Source organism: Neofelis nebulosa, chromosome 6 (assembly GCF_028018385.1).
Source record: "Neofelis nebulosa isolate mNeoNeb1 chromosome 6, mNeoNeb1.pri, whole genome shotgun sequence".
Classification (NCBI taxonomy): Eukaryota; Metazoa; Chordata; class Mammalia; order Carnivora; family Felidae; genus Neofelis; species Neofelis nebulosa.
This window is the reverse complement of record NC_080787.1, coordinates 103870087-103891874: the sequence shown is the minus strand read 5'-3', so window position 1 is coordinate 103891874 and position 21788 is coordinate 103870087. Positions and strand designations below refer to the sequence as shown.

At 37.6% G+C, this 21788-nt stretch overlaps 1 protein-coding gene across 2 annotated transcripts in view; it reads left to right on the top strand.

Moving 5' to 3' along the window:
* REV3L (REV3 like, DNA directed polymerase zeta catalytic subunit) overlaps positions 1-9591 on the top strand; it is a 174642-nt gene extending 165051 nt beyond the window's left edge. For both annotated transcript variants that reach the window (XM_058734981.1, XM_058734982.1), the window contains 5 exons: positions 647-784; positions 1714-1904; positions 2776-3022; positions 4677-4886; positions 8424-9591. In XM_058734981.1, coding sequence (XP_058590964.1) covers positions 647-784; positions 1714-1904; positions 2776-3022; positions 4677-4886; positions 8424-8564 — 927 coding nt within the window. In that variant the 3' untranslated portion in view covers positions 8565-9591. The remainder of the gene's footprint in view (positions 1-646; positions 785-1713; positions 1905-2775; positions 3023-4676; positions 4887-8423) is intronic.
* Positions 9592-21788: the final 12197 nt, after the last annotated feature.

The window sequence follows — 21788 nt, the reverse complement described above, 5'->3', positions numbered from 1 at the left end:
ACGGTAAGCAACCATTCATATGTATAAATATCTCTGGAAGGCTATACAGGAAATCAATAGAGGATGCCTCTAGGCATCTCTAGGTCAAAGACAGTAGAGGCTAGGGGATGAGGGCTTTTCATTATATAGTCTCTTATAACTTTCAATGTTGTACTTATTAACTTTTAAATAAGTGTTAAAGTGATTTTTAATTTTTAATAGACTTTTGAGAGAGTAGCATCAGTTGCAGTAGGGACAAAATTTGATAGTGCAAACAAAGGAGTTGAGTGGGAAGGAAATAAAGACAACTAATTAATTTTGTGTGCTTTATGTTTAAATGTTATATCATGAATTTCATTGGTGCTAAGCCATATTTAATGGGGGTTTTTGGAATTGATTTTTGATTAATTTGGTTAAAGAGAGAAAAAGGGCGCCTGGGTAGCTCAGTTGGTTAAGGATCTGACTTTGCCTCAGGCCATGATCTCATGGATCATGAGTTCAAGCCCCAAGTTGGGCTCTCTGCTATTAGCACAGAGCCTGCTTCAGATCCTCTGTCTCCCTCTCCGTCTCAAAAATAAACATTTTTAAAAAAGAAAAAGACATAAAAATAAGATATTCATGGTAGGGAAAAATGGTTATTTAGAGGCGTTTTGTTAATCCATCACAGGTATATTTGCCCTGTGTCTTACAAACAAAAAAGAGGTATGTGGGTTACATGTATGAAACACTGGATCAAAAGGACCCGGTATTTGATGCAAAAGGAATAGAAACCGTCAGAAGAGATTCCTGCCCTGCTGTTTCTAAGGTAAGGTTTATCTATCTTGTGTTCATCTTTAAGAAATAAGTAGGATTTTCACCAGATTCTTTAGCTTAAACACACATGAGGTGGTCCTCCTAGTCTCTTTGTGTGTAACTATCAGTGGAGGAACTATATGATTTTGAGAATTTCATTTCTAATGAAAATGACTTATTTGATTTTAGTCCTTAGTTTCTGACTTCTTCCCTCACCTTACCTTTTATCACAATTACTGAAAAACAACACATGAACTTGACAAGAATTTCCTGCCTATCACCTGGATGATGATATGTTATCATATAACAACACCCAAAAGCTAGGGAGCAGGATAAAGAAAACTAGCAACGGAAAAATTTTATAAGTAATCCATTCTAGATAAACTGAGTTATTAACACAAGTTAGAAAGATTTCTGAACAGTGATACCATAAATTACCTAAATTTCTCAACCACGGTAATTTTAACCATAGTATTTTATATTTTTTATTTACTCAGGTCCAGACTCCTGTAACAAACTAAAAATAAATGGTATAAATGGGAATAGTACTCTACACACTGAGTTTTTTAAGAGCATAAAAAGCGTAATAGATGGACTATTGTCAGTGTGTCAGTCTGTTATGCTATATATGTAATGTTATGTGAACTTGAGATATTATTTAATACTAGTCCCTGGAAGAGAAATCCACTGCATTCTTTCTCCAAGGGTAGAATTGTGCTTAAGCTAAATTAGCAAACTTAATGAGTAAATATATATTGGTTCCAGTATTCACAAAATACAGAACTTTCACCCAGAACTAATTTAAATTCAATACATTCCATAAATCCACTGCATGTCAGTCATTTCCTAGTAGAAATATTTCCAGAAAATATAGCAACAGTGATTAAATATACTAGGGGGTATTTTATCTTTATGAATGTATCCTTTTTTTTTTTTTTTAAGATACTTGAGCGTTCTCTAAAGCTGCTATTTGAAACAAGAGACATAAGTTTAATTAAACAGTATGTTCAGCGACAGTGTATGAAGCTTCTAGAAGGAAAAGCCAGCATCCAAGATTTTATCTTTGCCAAGGAATACAGAGGAAGTTCCTCTTATAAACCTGGAGCTTGTGTGCCAGCCCTTGAACTTACAAGGTAATGATGGGGGCACCTGGGTGGCTCATTTGGTTGAGCATCTGTCTTAGCTTAGGTCATGATCTCACAGTTCATGGGTTCAAGCCCCATGTTGGGCTCTGCACTGACAGTGCAGATCCTACTTCGGATTTTCTGTTTCCCTCTCTCTCTCCCCATACCCTGCTCATGCTCGCTCACTCTCAAACAAACATTAAAGGGGGGGGGGGGGGGCAGTAATGATGCATACAACAGCACAACTCTGTACCTAACAAGTGTTGTCCTAGGATGCTGAGTGGTTTGAAATAGATGAAAAGATACCTAGTCCACAGGCACATAATTGTTTCTTCACCTGCCCCAATGAAGTCTCACTAATGGTAAATAGATGCTCCCCCATACTTTGTAAGCTCTGAAGAGGAAGAAGTAACTCCTTTTCTGGGCTTCTCTTGGGAAACTAAATTCAGTGAAATTTTAATCTTGTACAGAGCTTGAATTGTCATTTTCCCACATCAAAATCCCTAGGTAGTCCTTAATAGGGATCTACCAAAGCACTTAGATGGCATCATTCTAGAATCAGATCATCTAACGAGCTAAATTTTCTTTCACTGTTGGATTTATGATCATTCTGACTCTTAGGAGATAGAAATTAATACATTTTTAGCTAGTTGATATATGGCAACTCATGTTGTTTTTCACAGCAATGATTTACAGATCAAGTTTTAAACTCTTAACATTATATCCATTTGGTGCTGAGTCAAATGTATATAGCTCTCAAGAAAGTTGTAATTTGAAGTTGTAATCTCGTGGTTTCATAATTATTTCACTCTCCCTTAATCTGCTAGTAAGATGCCTTCCATAACAGCCTTTGAGTAAATATTTATGTGGTTTTAAATAGGAAAATGCTTACTTATGATCGGCGCTCTGAGCCTCGAGTTGGAGAGCGAGTGCCATACGTCATCATTTATGGGGCTCCTGGAATACCACTTATCCAGTTGGTGAAGCGCCCAGTGGAAGTGCTGCAGGACCCGACTCTGAGACTGAATGCCACTTACTATATCACCAAGCAGATCCTTCCACCCCTGGCAAGAATCTTCTCACTTATTGGTATTGATGTCTTCAGCTGGTATCATGAATTACCCAGGGTAAGCCTACTAAATAGTATATACCTGTGCTGTGACTGTAGAGAGAATTCACTTGCAATTTCTAGTAGAACTAAAGATTTTAGTTCTGTGCTATGAGAGGCAATGTGGATACTCTATTATCCTAAACTGACAAAGGTGCCACACTCTTCTGGTTTCCTAAAAAAAAAAAAAAAAAAAAAAAAAAAAAACCTTTTAAGTTTTCTACAAACACCTTCCCAGTTTCTGTCAGACTAGCCAGGTTGCAGAATATTAAAATAAATCCCACCACTATGTCAGTAGTAAATACTTAATAAACCAGCTAATAAATAAATGGAGAACCAAAATTCCTTAAAAGTGGGTGTTTAGTATATAGAATACAGTGTCTAGACATAGTGCTGAAGAAATCAAACTAAAGAAGTAATGTTAAAATAGCATTATACTAAAGTAAAACATGGAATGTGGAATCTTAGCAAAGGGAGTTTTGCTTGAACTCTTCTTAGTTAGCTCATTGGAAGCCTGAAGGAACTATAGGTGATTGTGTAATAATCTGCGCTACATTAGTCGAGGAGAGGAGCAGTTTCAGTCTGCTGTTGAGAATTAGATCTGCTCAGTCATTTGCTATTATCTCAGACTGTGAAAGACTGATGGTATTCAGGGAAACTGGTGAAAGTTGATCTTCAAATTACTTTTACTTTCTCAGCAAGCACATATGGCCTCAAGGAAACTAATACTGAGGTTGAGGCTGTGCTTCAGAGAAGCTGTGCTGGCCAACATCTGTGATGCTGTATCCTGGCTTTGCACTGGAACGCTGTTACTGATTTTCATTTCGTCAGCAGGAAGAATGTTAAACCAATGGCATTTGTTAACAGACTGACCTAATAATCTCTATGAAGAGTGATTTGTAAGATACAGGAGGAGACACCAAGGGTATAATAACCACATGATAATGTTATTTCAGTGTAAAAACAGTTCCAGAAGTCAAGTCTCTGAAACCAGTATTAACTTCAAATGAAGAATGCTTAGGTGACACAGCCTAATTACATTTGAAATTCTCCAGGTTTACTTTTGCTTGAATTTTGCACCCTACTGCCTACCAAGTTACTTTTAACCCTTTTCTTGCCTTGTTTCCATGGCCCAGTTGTGCAGCCTTAAACAGTATCTACTCTCAATGTGGATTTCTTCCATTGCCCTCTCCAGTCTCCAGTGCCCTGGATGATCTCACACATCTATGTATCTCAACCAAAAACCTGAGTGGCAGGAGACTGTTTTTTTCCCAAAAGAAAAAAAGAAAAACATCATATCTGACGATATTAACACATAAGCTCTGTAAAAAGGATTTAGTCCATTTCTGTAGCCCCATTATCTAGAACAGTACCTGACATAGAGTAGCTACTTAGTACTTGTTGGAAGAAGGAAATAGTGCCTTCATAAACCTGCAGTTAGCATGAGAGCAGTGGCTCCACTGTGAAGCTGGATCAGAGTTTCATTAACTTTTTAAATTTTTATTCCACTATAGTTAACATACAGTGTTCTTTTATTTCAGGTGTACAATATAGTGACTCAACAATCCCATACATTACTCAGTGCTCATCATGATAAGTGTGCCCTTAATCCCCATCACCCACCCACCCCCCCCACTTCCCCAAAACTTATTTCTGAATTAATGTTTTCATAGATACAGAAAGCCACCAGCTCCTCTCGAAGCGAACTTGAAGGGCGGAAAGGCACTATTTCACAGTATTTCACTACTTTGCACTGTCCTGTGTGTGATGACCTGACTCAGCATGGCATCTGTGGTAAATGTCGGAGCCAGCCTCAGCATGTTGCAGTCATCCTCAACCAAGAAATTCGGGAGTTGGAACGTAAACAGGAGCAACTTGTAAAGGTACGGCCTTCTTTGCTAGACCTTTCCGGGAAATATCATCAACCCTTGAGGTATAGTTTGAGATACGAAACTGGTATGAAAAGTAGGAGTAAAGATTCTAGTATCAAAATATATAATTTGATTATAATATATAATCAAAATATCAAAAATATAATTGAACTAAATTACTTAAAGATGGCTTGGTAAAGATTTTGGATACTAACCCTTTATCAGATATGTAATTTGCAAATATCTTCTCCTGGTCCATACATTGTCTTTTAGTTTTATTGTTTCATAATTTATTTTTGTTTTTATGGAATAGTGTATTGTTTATTAAAACCTAGAACTACAATGTACCTCTACCCAATTTCTTTTATAATATTTACCAGTTTCTCTATCATGTCTATTTACCATTCTCATAAAAATCTGGTTGTCCTAGAGAATTGCTGGTAAACTTGAAAGGTTCACAGTCTAAGAGTCTAGATAGAAAATTAATAGTTAACATGATTGAGTCTTATTATATGCTAGAGACCTCTTACAAATGAGTAAACAGACACAAGAGGGCTAAGTATTTGCCCTATGTTATGCTGCTGATAAGTAGCCAGGCTGGGATACAGACATAAAATACAGAGATGCTTTTTCAAATGTGGGAATTCTACCAGTAATAAACAGCAGAAACCTCTTTAAGTTGGAAAATGAAATCTGAGGAAACATTATCCTAGCACATTAAAAAAAAAGTATTTCTTAAAGGAGCGATTATACCTTTTAAACCATTGTATTGCCAGTACATTTTTTGCTTTCAGGCTAGAGAAGAACAACTTCGGAGTGAAGTTTATTTTGTGTTTATTTTGTGTTATAAGAGCAATATATAAAGTTATTGAAATGTTTAAAAACCAACCAGATAATTGAGAGGCAGTATGATTTAGTGGAAAATGAACCATAGGGCACCTGGGTGGCTCAGTCGGTTAAGCGTCCGACTTTGGCTCAGGTCATGATCTTGCAGTCCCGTGAGTTCAAGCCCCGCATCGGGCTCTGTGCTGACAGCTCAGAGCCTGGAGCCTGCTTCAGATTCTGTGTCTTTCTCAAAAATAAACATTAAAAAAAAAGGAAAAAAATGAACCATGCTGATAATAAGGAGGGACATCAGGATTCTAGTCTGGACTTCATTATATTGGACTTGTCCTTCCTTGGTTTTATCAGAGTTCTTTCACGGGTCCTGTCTACTTCCGACGTTGTAAATTCTCTTATAAAATCATTCCTCACAGTCCTAATAGAATTCAAACCAGGATGTGAAGGCCAGCCTCTGCACCTTGTCCTCAAGGTAGAGAAGCTTTTGAACCAAGACAGAGTATCAAACTTAGCTGCCATGAAGGTGAACAGGGAGAGAAACCATGTCTTAGGAGACTAGGCTCTTAAAAAATTTGACCATCCTATGAAGATGATTAAGGATTGATAAAGCATAGACTATTTGCTCTGTACCATTCTAGCTGCCACATTTTGTACTAGCAAAATTGTTAAGTTTTAGAGAATATAGCCAGTCATCTAGAATCCATTAAACATTTCATTAAGGATGGTAGAATCTTAAAGGTATGATTATTTTGATGCAACCACAGAAACCTAGCTGTTGAAATAAGTTGATTTTTCCCCCTCTCCCCTTTCATCTCCTATATACTTCTTAAATACCCTCACTTTTCTCCTTCCTTTCTTTTATCATCCTAGTCCAAACCACCATCCTCTCTGCCCTAAACTCCTGCAGCAGCTTCCTAGCCTGACCCCCTGCCGCTGTCTCCATTCTTAAAAAAATAGATCATTCTAGCCAGCGTTAAGTTTATTTTACCTATTTGGGGCGGGGGGGGGGGGGGCCGCAGAATCCCAAGCAGGCTTTGCACTGTCGGCGTGAAGTCCCATGTGGGGCTCGAACTCAAACTGTGAGATCATGACCTGAAGAAATCAAGAAATGGATGCGTAACCAACTGAGACACCGAGGCGCCCCTAAAATTACATTTTAAAAGTTCAAGTCTGGTACTTTCTCTTTCTGTCTGATAAAATTCAAACTCTTTAGTATGCTTTATTAGTCTTTCTCCATTCTAGCACCTACCTGCTACCTTTCGGTCCATTGCTTAACCTTCTCCCTATTACACTCTTCAATACAATGCTATAAAGCTAGAAATTCATTATAAACTCAAAACAAAATGATTGTTGCCACTTGGGGAAATTTTAACTCCCAATTAAACACTACACGTAAGATTCTAGACAGCCATAGCAAATCTCAGAGAAAATTTCCATCACCTCAAACACTTTTAATAATAAACAGAAAAGAATAAGGAATGAAATAAGCATCTGATTGGCTTATTTTTTCAAAAATTTTCAGAGGATAGCAAAAAGAAAGACTAAAGCAGCCTTTTTTTTTTTTTTTTTTTTTTAATGAGCTAAGTAAGTATCCCGGTTGTGGTGTTTTGAGTTTTTAAACATAAGCTGAATTTAGCTATAGTGCTCAGGGTTGAAATCACCAGTAACAGATCTTGAAACTTAACATTGAGTTAAATTTAAAGAAGCAAGTAATTCCATCCTGGCTTATTTATCAGACAAGCACAGAGAGTTGCATAAACATTTATCAGTTTGTCCTGACACCTGAATATAGCTGCAGTACGTATAGCCTCAATACAGAACTTCCGTATTTGGGGATAGTTTTGAGTCTCGTGGCAGAGATCTCCTTAGTGAAAGACTTCATAGAAGAATAGCATATTTTGTCATCAGAGAACACAGAGTAAGTACACAGTTTCTCAGCAGTTTGTTTGGACAGCATCATAATAATTGGTACAGTAACCTCAGGAAAACTCCTCTTCACTTGACTAATACAGATGAGAGAATGAACTAGAGCAGTTTGATTTTTCTCTCAAAAGACAAATCTAGAGCAGAAGCAGCTATTTGGTATCCCCTTTGGATAACTTTTTTATTGGCGTCTGAAAAGATAAATCTGAGTAATGTGAAAAAATATTGTTTATGGCTCATTTAAAAGACGGTCTTTAATGGTAATTGGATAGCTTATTGTATGAATCTTAACATACCTTTGACCTTATTATATGAATCTTAATATACCCTATGAGCTACATAGGAGTTAGGGGTAATTACTCTCTCCTAGACAAAAATCCACATATGAATTTTGACTGTCCAAAAATTTAACTAATAGCCTGCTGTTGACCGGAAGCCTTACTAATAACAAACAGCTGAGGAACAATATTTGTATGTTACATGGATTATACACTGTATTTTTTCAATAAAGTAAGCTAGAAAAATCATAAGTTAGAGAAAAAACATTTATAATACTGTACTGAGTTTATTGAAAAGAAATCCATGTATCAGTACTTACCTGTTAGAAATGCCTCAACATAGGGTAGGTGAGGCTTCAGGGATGAAAAGTAATGAAACTTCTTGTAATAAGTGTTATTTGTCTGCCAGTAATCTGTGGTGGGTCAGAGAGGAGGGACTATAAAAGTTTGTTAACACATATACATAGGACCTCTCCTATTGTTTTATGTATTCCTCTTATACTTTCAGATATGCAAGAACTGTACAGGGTGCTTTGATCGACATATCCCGTGTGTATCTCTGAATTGCCCCGTACATTTCAAACTCTCCCGAGTAAATAGAGAATTATCCAAGGCACCATATCTCCGGCAATTACTAGACCAGTTTTAAATTGTCAGTATCACAGAATTCCAGGTGCTATTTTTTCAGTGTTTACCACTAAACTGTTGTGCATGGTGCTTTTTCAACTTTCATCGAGTATGTTCACTGTCTATTATCTGAAGACTATGAAGGCTTTTATGCTAACTGAATTAAAAATTGTTCTTATCGATCTCTGAATAGCTCACTTCTTACAATGTACAAAGTCTCCATCCTTACACCTTTTTAACATTGTTTTATAACGTATGTGTTGAATTTGCTCCGGTATGTGTAACACCTTGTAAATCCATTTGCGTAGATCATACTGACTTCCCTGTGGAAGGAGCACTGAAAACCTCTTTAAAAAAAAACAAAACAAAACAAGACAAAAGAAAAAAAACCCCATTCGTGTGTTTTCCTTGAACTGTCTGTATCAAGACGTGTTACTTAGAGATACTCATTCACTTTATAATTTTGACTGCGAAATATTTTGTAAATACACTTTTTTACTTTTCAGACAACTGAGTAAAATAATGTGCAATGAATTTTATACAAATGATTTTCAAGTTGTTAGGTATATTTCCTCTAGGTTTTGCTTGACTCAGAGTAGAGTTGTTATTTTGATCAAACTGTGCAAACAATAGTACCATGTGTAGCATTTTGAAACCTTATTTTCTAAAACCGCTGTCTTGCTTTAGCTATTAATGGGGCATTGTGAGGAACTGTGCAAAGACATTTTTGTTACAAACCTGTGGGCCTGTTGCAATACTTTAAAAATAAAAATTTTATTCCATTTTTGCTTGTTTTGTATAGACATTTCTATTGCTTCTAAATATGCTTAAAATATTTTCTTTCCTTATGTACTGTACAGTTAATCTTATTTGCCATCATCTTGAACACAAAATGTGTATTTAGAATATTTGTATAACTGTATAAAATCAAAAAGGAATTATGTGGTCAGTGCATTGTTTTCTAAACTGGAAATCATTTTGTTTTAAAAGTTAATAATGGAAACCATATTAAAATTGAATAAAATATGAAATATGGCAGTGTGATTTTATCTTGGTCTAAGTGGTATTTCTCCACCTGTTGTATTAGCCTGTGATGGTTGCATCTTAGTAATGAGGTAAACTTAATTCATTGTTATATTCCAATTGATGCTACAAATTCCTTCACCAAACCATGCAGATTAAAAGGGAGGAGGGCAGCACAAGTAGTCTAGTCTAGCTCTTATCCTTTTATAGTTGTAAGAAGCTACTTGTTAGGGTTTCTGTGTACATTTTCATTTAGATATGACTAGTCTTGAAGCCAGGACTTTGCAGAGGGAAAACAATAATTACATTATTCCTTTTAAAAAAATTAAACACCAATTTTTTTCAATAGAAAACAATATGGAAATAAGAATTACTTTCTCTTTTCTAAGTTCTGTGCTATTAGGATTCCCACTCACATCATCTTTCCCCTTGAAACTGGACATAGTATTCTCAACAGAATAACCATTCTTAATATCTTTATTAACTGAACACTTTATAACTGAACACAACCAAACTAATCGTTGTTAAACCACAAGTGCCCAAAGCTAGCTAGGTTTACATTCTTCCGCTATCTCTGGATCCCTTTTCGGTAGGGAAGTATGTCCCTTGTAACACCGTCCTCCGAGTCTGTTTTAAAGGAGACCCCTTTGCTGTTTAGTAACTGTCCCCTGTGAGGGTACTGAAACTTGGACTTCTTTAACCAAAAAAATATTTTGCAAGAAGCTTGCGGCATACTTTCCTAATTACTTTCCCTGCCTTTTTGATCAGCTGTTAATACAAGTTTTGTTATTTCACCCAGACCACAAAAAGAAAACATTCGAGTAATGCTGGAGAGTGAATGTCATTAACATTGGCTTAAGTTTGCCCACTTCCCACTAGTGTGTTCCTTTCCCTAGATGTGAACTCTTAACAAAAGTTACCCACAACTGTCTCTCTTCCCCATTCCCACAGCCCAGTCAAGAGTGGGAAACAGGCAAATGCTGAACCTATAATACTCCATTCTGTATGAACTTCAGTTTCCTTAGTGTCTGTGAAGAAGGCTAAGACACTGGGAAAAACTGATAAAAATGTGAACAGAGAGCAAATTGGAGAATTTTGAGAGGAGGTAGTCCTGTGAGGGCTGAAGCAGGCCACCCAGAGAGTCTGTGGACTCTATTCAGCCCTGCTAATTGTCACAGGTACATCTCCATTAGTCTCAGGAGGCACACAGTCCCTGCCAGCAATCACACTGCGCTGATGACCTAAAGGTCTCTTCCAGAGCTGTATTTTATCCAAGTAAAGTCTTATAGCTATGTAATCTTTATCCTTCCATTTCTGTTGTTTACCTTTTCAAAATAACTATAGGGATATTCCTTGAGGGCCTATCAAATAAGCTTTCAAATTGATTTCTCAATTTCAGAACAGTATTTTTTAAAATATACATATGTTTGATTTTATAAAGTAAAACACTTGGCTACAAATGACATTAGGGCTCTGCCATGAACAGAGGGAAGGCAGTGGTACACCAGTAGCTATTTTTAGGCTACATGTGTTCCATTCTCTCTCAGCAAGACCTACACCTCTTAGAGTACAGTCTGCCTAGAGCACCCCATATGATGAGACATGTTACCTCTAGCCATTTGGGGTTTTATAAAAGTGAATGAAATCTAATACCATTAATGCCCCTGGGTTCTGTTCATAATTGCTCTATATAGGAAAATTGTCATGGATTGCTTCTAGCATTTGAGATCTGAAGAAGTCGTCAAAAGACAGCACTGAGTCCACTGTGTCTTCCTCGCCCATACCTATAGCTGTTTTCTCACTTTGGCAAAGCTCCAAGGGGGGCTAAAAAGCAAAATATCTTGTAGAGGAGCTCTCGGGTTTATAAAATCAGGTTTCTGCGTATATTTGGGGAGAAGAGAATGTGACCAGGAAGATAGTTGAGGCATTGTTAAAATACCATCTTATTGGCTCAGAGTCTTTACCTGACTTGCTATTAATACCATCACAGGTGCCTTTGTTGGAGGGAAGCACTGGGAGGTTCCAGGAGAATAATATGCTTGGAGTAAAGAAACCCCATGCTCTGGTCTTTCTCATGATTGTTACTGGAAATGCAGCCCTTTTGAAAAGCTACGAATTTGGTCATAGAGATTAAGAAGCTTAAAAATAATCATTCTTTCGGACTTCAAGCTGTAACCATCAAGACAGTATGGTACTGGCACAAAAACACGTGCAGATCAATGGAATAGAACAGAGAACCCAGAAATGGACCCAAAAACGTACGGCCAACTAATCTTTGACAAAGCAGGAAAGAATATCCAATGGAATAAAGAACAGCCTCTTTAGCAAGTGGTGCTGTGGAAACTGGACAGCAACATGCAAAAAAATGAACCTAGACCACTTTTCTTACACCATACACAAAAATAAACTCAAAATGGATGAAAGACCTAAATTTAAGACAGGAAGCCATCAAAATCCTCGGGAAAGCAGGCAAAAAATGTCTTTGACCTTGGTCGCAGCAACTTCTTAACACGTCTCAGGAAGCAAGGGAAACAAAAGCAAAAATGAACTATTGGTACCTCATCAAAATAAAAACTTCTGCACAGCGAAGGAAACCATCAGCAAAACTAAAAGGCAACGGACAGAATGGGAGAAGATATTTGCAAATGACGTATCAGATAAAGGGTTAGTATCCAAAATCTATAAAGAACTTATCAACCTCAACACCCAAAAAACAATCCAGTGAAGAAATGGGCAAAAGACATGAGTAGACACTTCTCTGAAGAAGACATCCAGATGGCCAACCGACACATGAAAAAAATGCTCAGCATCCTTCATCATCAGGGAAATACAAATCAAAACCACAATGAGATACCACCTCACACCCGTCAGAATGGCTAACATTAACAACTCAGGCAACAACAGATGTTGGCAAGGATGCAGAGAAAGAGAATCTCTTTTGCACTGGGGGTGGGAATGCAAACTGGTGCAGCCACTCTGGAAAACAGTAGGGGGAGGTTCCTCAAAAAAATAAAAATAGAACTACCCTACGACCCAGCAGTGGCACTGCTAGGTATTTATCCAAGGGATACAGGTATGCTGCTTCAAAGAGGCACATGCACCCCAATGTTTATAGCAGCACTATGGACAATAGCCAAAGTATGGAAGAAACTTAAGTGTCTATCAGTGGATGAATGGATAAAGAAGATGTGATATATATATATATATATATATATATATATATATATATATATATCTCACATATATATACACATACACATATACATATATATACATATACATATATATATATATATATATATATATATATACATACACACACACACAATGGAGTATTACTTGGCAATCAGAAAGAATGAGATCTTGCCATTTTGCAACTACATGGATGAAACTAGAGGGTATTATGCTAAGCGAGATTAGTCAGAGAAAGACATCATATGACTTCACTCATGAGGACTTTAAGATACAAAACAGATGAACGTAAGGGAAGGGAAGCAAAAATAATATAAAAACATGGAGGGGAACAAAACCTGAGACTCTTAAATATAGAGAACAGGTTTACTGGAGGGTTTGTGGGAAGGGGGAATGGGCTAAATGGGTAAGGGGCATTAAGGAATGTACTCCTGAAATCAGTTGCACTATATGCTAACTTTAAATGTAAATTGAAAAATAAACAAAAAGAATAAGTGAAGCCAAAAAAAAAAAAAAAAGCGACATGAGATATCACTCCATACTTCTTAGAATGACCAATATCCAGAAAACTGACACTACATCCTGGTGAGGATGTAGAGTGACAGGAACTCTCATTCGTTGCTGGTGGGACTGTAAAAATGGCACTGCTACTTTGGAAGACGCTTCAGCAGTTTCTTACAACGCTAAACAATACTCTTACCTACAATCCAGCAATTGCACTACTTGGTATCTACCTAAAGTTGAAAAATAAAACCCACACAAAAACCTTCAAGTGGATGTACATAGCAGCTTTATTCATAATTGCCAAAGTGTGGAAGGAATATACCCAGACAATGGAATGTTATTCAGCACTAAAATTAAATGAGCTATAAAGCCATGAAAAGACACAGAAGAACCTTAAATGCATATTACTAAGTGAAAGAATACAATTTGGAAAGGCTACAAACTGTATGATTCTAATTATATGACAATTTAGAAAAGTTGGGGCGCCTGGGTGGCTCAGTCGGCTAAGCATCCGACTTCAGCTCAGGTCACGATCTCGCAGTTCGTGGGTTTGAGCCCCGCGTTGGGCTCTGTGCTGACAGCTCAGAGCCTGGAGCCTGTTTCAGATTCTGTGTCTCCCTCTCTCTCTGACCCTCCCCCGTTCATCCTCTATCTCTCTCTGTCTCAAAAATAAATAAACGTTAAAAAAAAAAAGAAAAGGTAAAACCATGGAGGCAATAAAGACCAGTTGTTGCCAGGTTGGGAGGAGAAGGGGATGAATAGGTGGTGCAAGGAAGATTTTTAGGGCAGTGGAACTACCCTGTATGATACTACAATGGTATATATGTATGTCATTATACATTTGTCCCAATCCATAGAATGTACAACAGCAAGAGTGAACCCTAATGTAAACTATGGACTTTAGGTGATAATGATGTGTCAATGTAGGTTCATCAGTTGTAACAAATCCACCACTCTGGTGGGAGCTGTTGAAAATAGGTAGCTATGCATGTGTATGGGGCAGGGGATATATGGGAAATCTCTTTACCTTCCACTCAATTTTGCTGTGAACCTACAATTGCTCTAAAAATAAGGTTGCTGTAAACACACACACACACACACACACACACACACACACACACACACAATCAGTCTTTGAAAAAACACCTTCTGCCCTGATTACTTGATGAGGCTTTATGAAGGGGAATATGAGTGAATGCAAAGATTTACACAAATGTAAATTATTAGCTGTTCAGTAAATATTTATTGAGCACCTAAGTTGTGCCCTGCATTTTGCTCATTTAAAGATACCAAAGTAACCCACTGCATCAAGTATGTCACACTATTGGGAGAGATAGATAAGTAATGACATTATTTTCAAGATGATGACATAAAGATGTTTTTGTCTCTTCCTCTTCTGTTGGATGAACCCAAAAATAAGAAAGAGAAAGCCAGCATTAGAGAACTCCGGAAAAGTTTAGGAACAGAAGACCCCAGATGTGAACTAATTATTTAAAGGGAGAAGTTAGACCTCACAGATCACCTAGACTCCACATACTCAGGTGACCACACCCTACCCACCCCCCCCCCCGCCGCCACACACACACACAGTTGACTTTAGTCCTACTCTATAGCAAATGAGAACCAGAGAGGCACTGAACTTGAGGATGCTGGGCACTGACGGGGACAGGACTAGGTATATACCACTAAGAACAGGGAGATGAAGTCTGAAGTGAGACCCTCTGCCCCACACCTCGCCAAGGTGCAAAATACCAAAAGCCAAGTCCACGCTCCCATATCACTGTGTGCTTCTTTGGCTTATAATAATTACAGTTGCTTATTTATACCAACTTTTGATATCAGTCTCTCCATTAAATTCTATATATCATGAAGTCAGAGATCATGTCTGATGTGCTCCCCAACATAACCCATCACCAGCATAACACCCTCATATTACTGATAAATAACAGTGAATTGAAGGGTTTAAAATGCCCATCTGGTGAAAAACTGACAGTATTTCCCCTACTGTTATTCAGCAGAGTACTGGAAGTCCTAGCCACAGCAGACAAGAGGAAGGAATAAAAGGCATCCAAATCGGTAAGGAAGAAGTAAAACTTTCACTGTTTGCAGATGACATGATGCTATATATACAAAACTCCACCCAAAAAAAAAAAGAAAAGAAAGTAAAAAATAAATATTAAAAACAAAAAAAATTTTTTAAATAAACTCCACCAAAAAAAACTACTGAAACTGATAAATTCAGTAGGGTTCCAGGATACAAAATCAATATACAGAAATCCATTGTATTTCTATACACAAAGGAGCAGAAAGAGAAATTAAGAAAATACTATTTATAACTGAGTCAGAAGTAATAAACCACCTGAGGATGAACTGAACCAAGAAGGTAAAAGACCTGTACTCTGAAAACTATAATGTTGATGAAAGAAATTGAAGATAACACAAATAAAAAGATATTCCATGCTCATGGATTGGAAAAACAAATACTGTTAATGTGGCTATACTACCAAAACCAATCTACAGATTTAATGCAATCCCTATCAAAATGCCAATAGCATTTTTTCACAGAACTAGAATAATCATAAAATTTGTATGGAACCACAAAGGACCTCAAAGAGCCAAAGCAATCTTCAAAAAGAACAAAACTGGAGGTATCACAATCCCAGATTATAAGGCATACTACAAAGCTGTAGCAATCAAAACAGTATGGCACTGGCACAAAAATAGACATATAGATCAAGAGAACAGAACGGAGAGCCCAGAAATAAATCCCCCATTATGTGGTCAACTAATCTTCTAAGAAGTCAAGAATATTTAATGGGAAAAAGCCTCAACAAATGGTGCTGGGAAAACTGGAGAGCTACATGCAACAGAATGAATCTGGACCACTTTCTCACACCATACACAAAAATAAACACAAAATGGATTAAAGACCTAAATGTGAAACCTGAGCCATAAAAATCCTACAAGACAACACAGGTAGTAATTTCTCCAATAATGGTCATACCAACATCTTTCTAGATATGTCTCATGAGGCAAGAGAAATAAAAGCAAAAACTGTTGGGACTACATCAAAATAAAAAAGCTTCTACACAGCAAAGGAAACAATCAATCAAACTAAAACACAGCTTACTGAATGGGAGAAGATATTTGCAAATGACATATCCCATTAAGAGTTAGTATCCAAAATACATAAGGAATTTATATAACAACACCAAAACAAAAAAGAAATCCAATTAAAAAATGGGCATCAAACATGAACAGACATTTTTCCAAAGAAGACATCCCCATGGCCAATAGACACATGAAAACGTTCTCATCACTCATCATCAGTGAAATACAAATCAGGGGTGCCTGGGTGGCTCAGTCAGTCAAGCATCTGATTATTGATTTGGTCTCAGGTCATGATCTCACAGTCATGAGATCAAGCCCCAGATTGGGCTCTGTGCTGACAGCGTGTAACCTGCTTGAGATTCTCTCTTGCTCTCCCTTTCTCCCCTCTCTCTCTTCCCCCTCTCCTGCTGTCTCTCTCTCTCAAATAAACATTTTTAAAAAATTAAAGAAACAGCAAGTGTTGGCAAGGATGTGGAGAAAAAAGAATTCTCATGATCTGTTGGTGAGAATGCGAACTGGTGCAGCTGCTGTGGAAAACAGTATGGAAGTTCCTCAAAAAGTTAAAAATAGAATTACTATTTGACTGGGTAATTTATCCAAAGACTGCAAAAACACTAATCTGAAAAGATAAATGCCCCCCTGTTTATTGCAGCATTATTTACAATAGGCAAATTATGGAAGCAACCCAAGTGTCCATCAATACATGAATGGATAAAGAAGTACATACATACATATATACAGACATATACACACACATATACCTACAATGGAATATTATTCAGTCAAAAAAAGAATGAAATTTTCCCATTTGCAACAACATGGATGGAGCTAGATAGTATAATGCTAACTGAAATAAGTCAGTCAGAGAAAAACATATGATTTCACTTATATGTAGAACTTAAGAAACAAAGAAAGAAAGAAAATAAAAGGGTCAAAAAACCAGCGGGAGGAAGGGAGGGTGAGAGAGAATCCTAAATGTATAGAACTGCTGGTTACCCGAAGGAAATAAACTGGTGGGGGAATGGGTGAAATGGGTGAAGGGGATTAAGATTACACTTAATGTGATGAGCAGTGAATAATGTATACAGTTGTTGAATCACTGTATTGTACACCTGAAACTAATGTAACACTGTATGTTAACTGACAACCAAGGCCTAGGAAGGGTTGAACAGTAAAGATCATCTTCTACAGGAGACCACCCCTTTAAGAACTGGCTGTTTTATCTAGAAACCAACACAGAGAGTCAAGGAACATGGAAAATCAGAGAAATGTGTTCCTAACAAAAGAACAAGGCAAAACCCCAGAAAAAGTCATGAAACAGATGAATGATTTACCTTGTAAGGAGTTACAATAACAGTCATAAAGATGCTCACCAAGATCAAGAGAATAATGCATGAACAGAGAATTTCAACAAAAAGATACAAAATGTAAGAAAGTACCAAACAGAAGTCACAGAACAAAAGAATACAATAACTGAACTGAAAAATACATTTAGAGGGGTTCAATAACAGACTAGATGAAGCTGAAAAAGAATCAGCTCAAAGACACAGCAATGTAATCCATCCAATTAGAGTAGCAAAAAGTAAAAAGAATAAAAAACAGTGAAGCTAGTTAGACTGATGAGACAACATCAAGAAGACTAATATTTGCAGTATGGGGAGGAGGAGGGAGGGGTCCAGAAAGAGGAAAGAAAGAAAGGAACAGAAAATTCATTTAAAGAAACCATGGTTGAAAACTTCCTTAACCTGGGGAAGGAAAAAGATATCCAGGTCCAGAAATCACAGAGAGTTCCAAATAACATGAACTCAAACAGACCCCACACCAAAACACATTATACTTAAATTGTCAAAAGTTAAAGACAAGGAGAGGATCTTAAAAGCAGCAAGAGAAAAACTTGTTATGTATAAGGACATCCTACTAAGACTAAAAGCGGATTTTTCAGCAGAGACTTTGCAGGCCAGAAGGGAGTGGCATGACACAAAATGCTCAAAGAAAAAAAAAACAACTGCCATACAAGAATCCTCTACCCAGTAAAGTTGTCCTTCAGAATTGAATGAGAGATAAAGAGTCATCCACACAAGCAAAAGCCAAAGGAGTCGGCAACACTAGACCAACCTTACAAGAAAATTTAAAGGGACTTCTTCAAGCTGAGATGAGGGGGTACTAATTAGTAAGAGAAAATATATATGAAAGTATAAATTTCAGTAGTAAAGATAAATATACAGTTAAATTCAGAATAATCTAATGTGATGGTGATAGGCTAATCATTTGTAAACCTAGTATAAAGGTTAAAAGACAAATATAGTAAAAATAATTATAACTACAATAATTTGTCAATGGGTACACAAGATAAAAAGATTTAAACTATAGGGCACCTGGATGGGTTAGTCAGTTAAGCATTCAACTTCAGCTGAGGTCATGATCTCACAGTTTGTGGGTTCAAGCCCTATGTGGGGCTCTGTTCTGACAGCGCAGAGCCTGGAGCCTGCTTTGGATTCTGTGTCTCCCTCTCTCTGCCCCTCCCCCACTCATGCTCTGTCTCTCTCTCTCTCTCTCTCTCTCTCTCTTGAAAATAAACATTTAAATTTTTTTTTTAAGATTTAAACTGTGACATCAAAAACAAATGTGGGGTAGGGAGAGTAAAAATATAGAGCTCTAAAATGCATTCAAATGAGACTTAGAGGGGAAGACAGTGGCACAGTAGGAAGATCTTGGCTCACCCTGTCCCACAAATACAACTCGACAACTATCAAATCATCCTTAAATACCCCAGAAACTGATCTGAAGATTGCCAAATCTCTACAACTAAAGATAGAGAAGAGGCCACATCAAAGAAGGTAGGAAGTGTGGGGATGGGGCTTAGGAGAGAAATAGATTATGGCCTCTGTGGTGGGAAGGGAGCCACAGTCATGGAAAAGGGCAAGAGGTAGTCTCACACACAGGGAAGTACATGGGGGAAATAGAACCCACAGCACTGGCTTAGAAAGCAAGAGGGGCCAAATTTTTTGAGTTCTTGAAACCAGTGGGGCATAAAGCCTGGAGTTTTAAAGGTCAGCATGCTTGCCTGTGGGAGAACTTGGAAGACATTGGGGCTGCTCTTGGAGAAAAGGCAGGGCAAACAGCCCAGGGACTGGGAAACATGGAAACAGCAATCTGAAGGGCACCTGTTGCACACAGTGGGGAGGTTAGTTGCCCATCTTGGAGCATGTCCCAGAGAGGCAGCATTCACAGAGAGATCTCTCTGGGATCAAAAGGACTGGCAGGTGCTATTTCCCTTCCCTGCCCCTCAGCATAAATAGAGCCATCTGTGGGAGCCATCAGAGGGCCAACACTCACTACCTAACTTGCTTACACCAAACCCGCCCCACTGCACTCCAGAAGAACCATGGTTCCCAGTCATGTTTGCCTCAGTCCCAGCATGACTGGATCCTTCCCCGAGAAGACCAGCCCAACCCCTGCCAACACTACATCCCCTGACTGGGGAGTTTTGCAAGGCTTCAGTTCCAGTGGCAGTGGCAGCAGGTCTCATTTCACAAGCAGACCAGAGCACACCTATTTAAAACGTACCACATTCAGGTCAAGGACCAAACACTGCCCATAGCAGGCATCTGTAGATGACTGGCCTGAAGGATAAAGAGGCCAGGACATAACAGCAGAGTGTAGGCAGCACACATTAAAGACACTCCCAGAATTGCCAGGGCCTAGAGAATAGCAAACACTACACAGAAAGGCACTATAGAACCTCTTCTTCACAAAGCCATTACCCTTGGGGTGCCTAGATAGCTCAGTTGGTTAAGCATCTAACTCTTGATTTCAGCTCAGGTCATGAGTTCACAGTTGTGAGATCAAGCCCTCTGTTGGGCTCCACGTTGGGCACAGAGTCTGCATAAGATTCTCTCTCTCCCTCCCTCTCAAAAAAAAAAAAAAAACCAAAACCAAAACACCCAAAGCCTTTATCCTCAAGAACAGGAGACATAGCTGACTTTCCTAACACAGAGAAACAGGCACAGAGACTTAGACAAAATGAGAAGACAAAGGAATTTGTCCTAAATGAAAAAACAGGGTAAGGCCACAGCTGAAGATCTATAAGGACACTACAAGAAAAGAAAATTACAGGCCAATATTCCTGATGAATGTAATTACAAAAGCTCATTAATATATATTTTTTCTTTTTTTAAAGCAAGGGTGTGCCTGAGTGGCTCAGTCAGTTAAACGTCTGATTTCAGCTCAGGTCATGATCTCGTGGTTCATGAATTTGAACCCCTCATCAGGCTACATGCTGACAGCTTGAAACCTAGAGCCTGCTTCGGATCTGTACCTCCCTCTCTCTGCCTCTCTCCTCCTTGTGCTCTTTCTCTCTCTCAAAAATAAACTTTACAAAATTTTTTTTAGCAAATTGAATTCAACAACACATTAAAAGGATTATACACCATGACCAATGTACCTATCAAGTGGGAGGCAAGGATAGTTCATCATGTGCAAATTGATCAATGCAATACACCACATTAGCAAAATGAACGATGAGAATTATATGATCATCCCAATAGAAACAGAAGTATCTGACAGTTCAACATTCATTCATGATAAAAACTCTCAACAAAGTGGGTACAGAAGGAACATACCTCAACAAAATAAAGGCAATATATGACAAGTCCATGACTAACATCATACTCAATGGTGAAAAACTGAAAGCTTTTCTTCTAAGATCAGGAACAAGACAAAAGATATCCATTCCCACCACATACTACTGGAAGTCTTAGGCAGAACCATTAGGCAAGATATAAAAGTCATCCAAATCAGAAAGGGAAAGTAAAACCGTCTCTATTTGCAGATAATATACTGTAGAAAACCCTAGACTCCACCAAAAAACTGTTAGAACTAATAAATGAATTCAGTAAAGTTGCAGGATACAAAATCAATACACAGAAATATGTTGCATTTCTATATACTAATAATGAACTTTTAGAAAAAGAAATTAAGAAAGCAATCCCATTTACAATTGCACCAAAAAAAATAAAATACTTAGGAATAAGTTTAACCAAGGAGGTGAAAGACCTACTCTCTGAAAACTGTAAGACATTGATGAAAGAAATTGAAAAAGACACAATAAATGTACAGATATTTCATGCTCATGTGTTGGAAGAATTAATAATGTTAAAATGTCCATATTACCCAAAGCAATATAAAGATTCAATGCAATCCTGAATTCCACATATGGCATTTTCACAGTACTAGAACAAAGAATGCTAAAATTTGATAGAACTGCAAATAGCCAAAACAATCTTGAGAAAGAACAAAACCAAGGGAATCATGATCCCTGATTTCAAACTATTTTACAAATCTGTAGTAATCAAAACAATATGGTATTGCCATAAAATCAGACACATCAGTCAATAGAACAGAGAAGGAGCCAAGG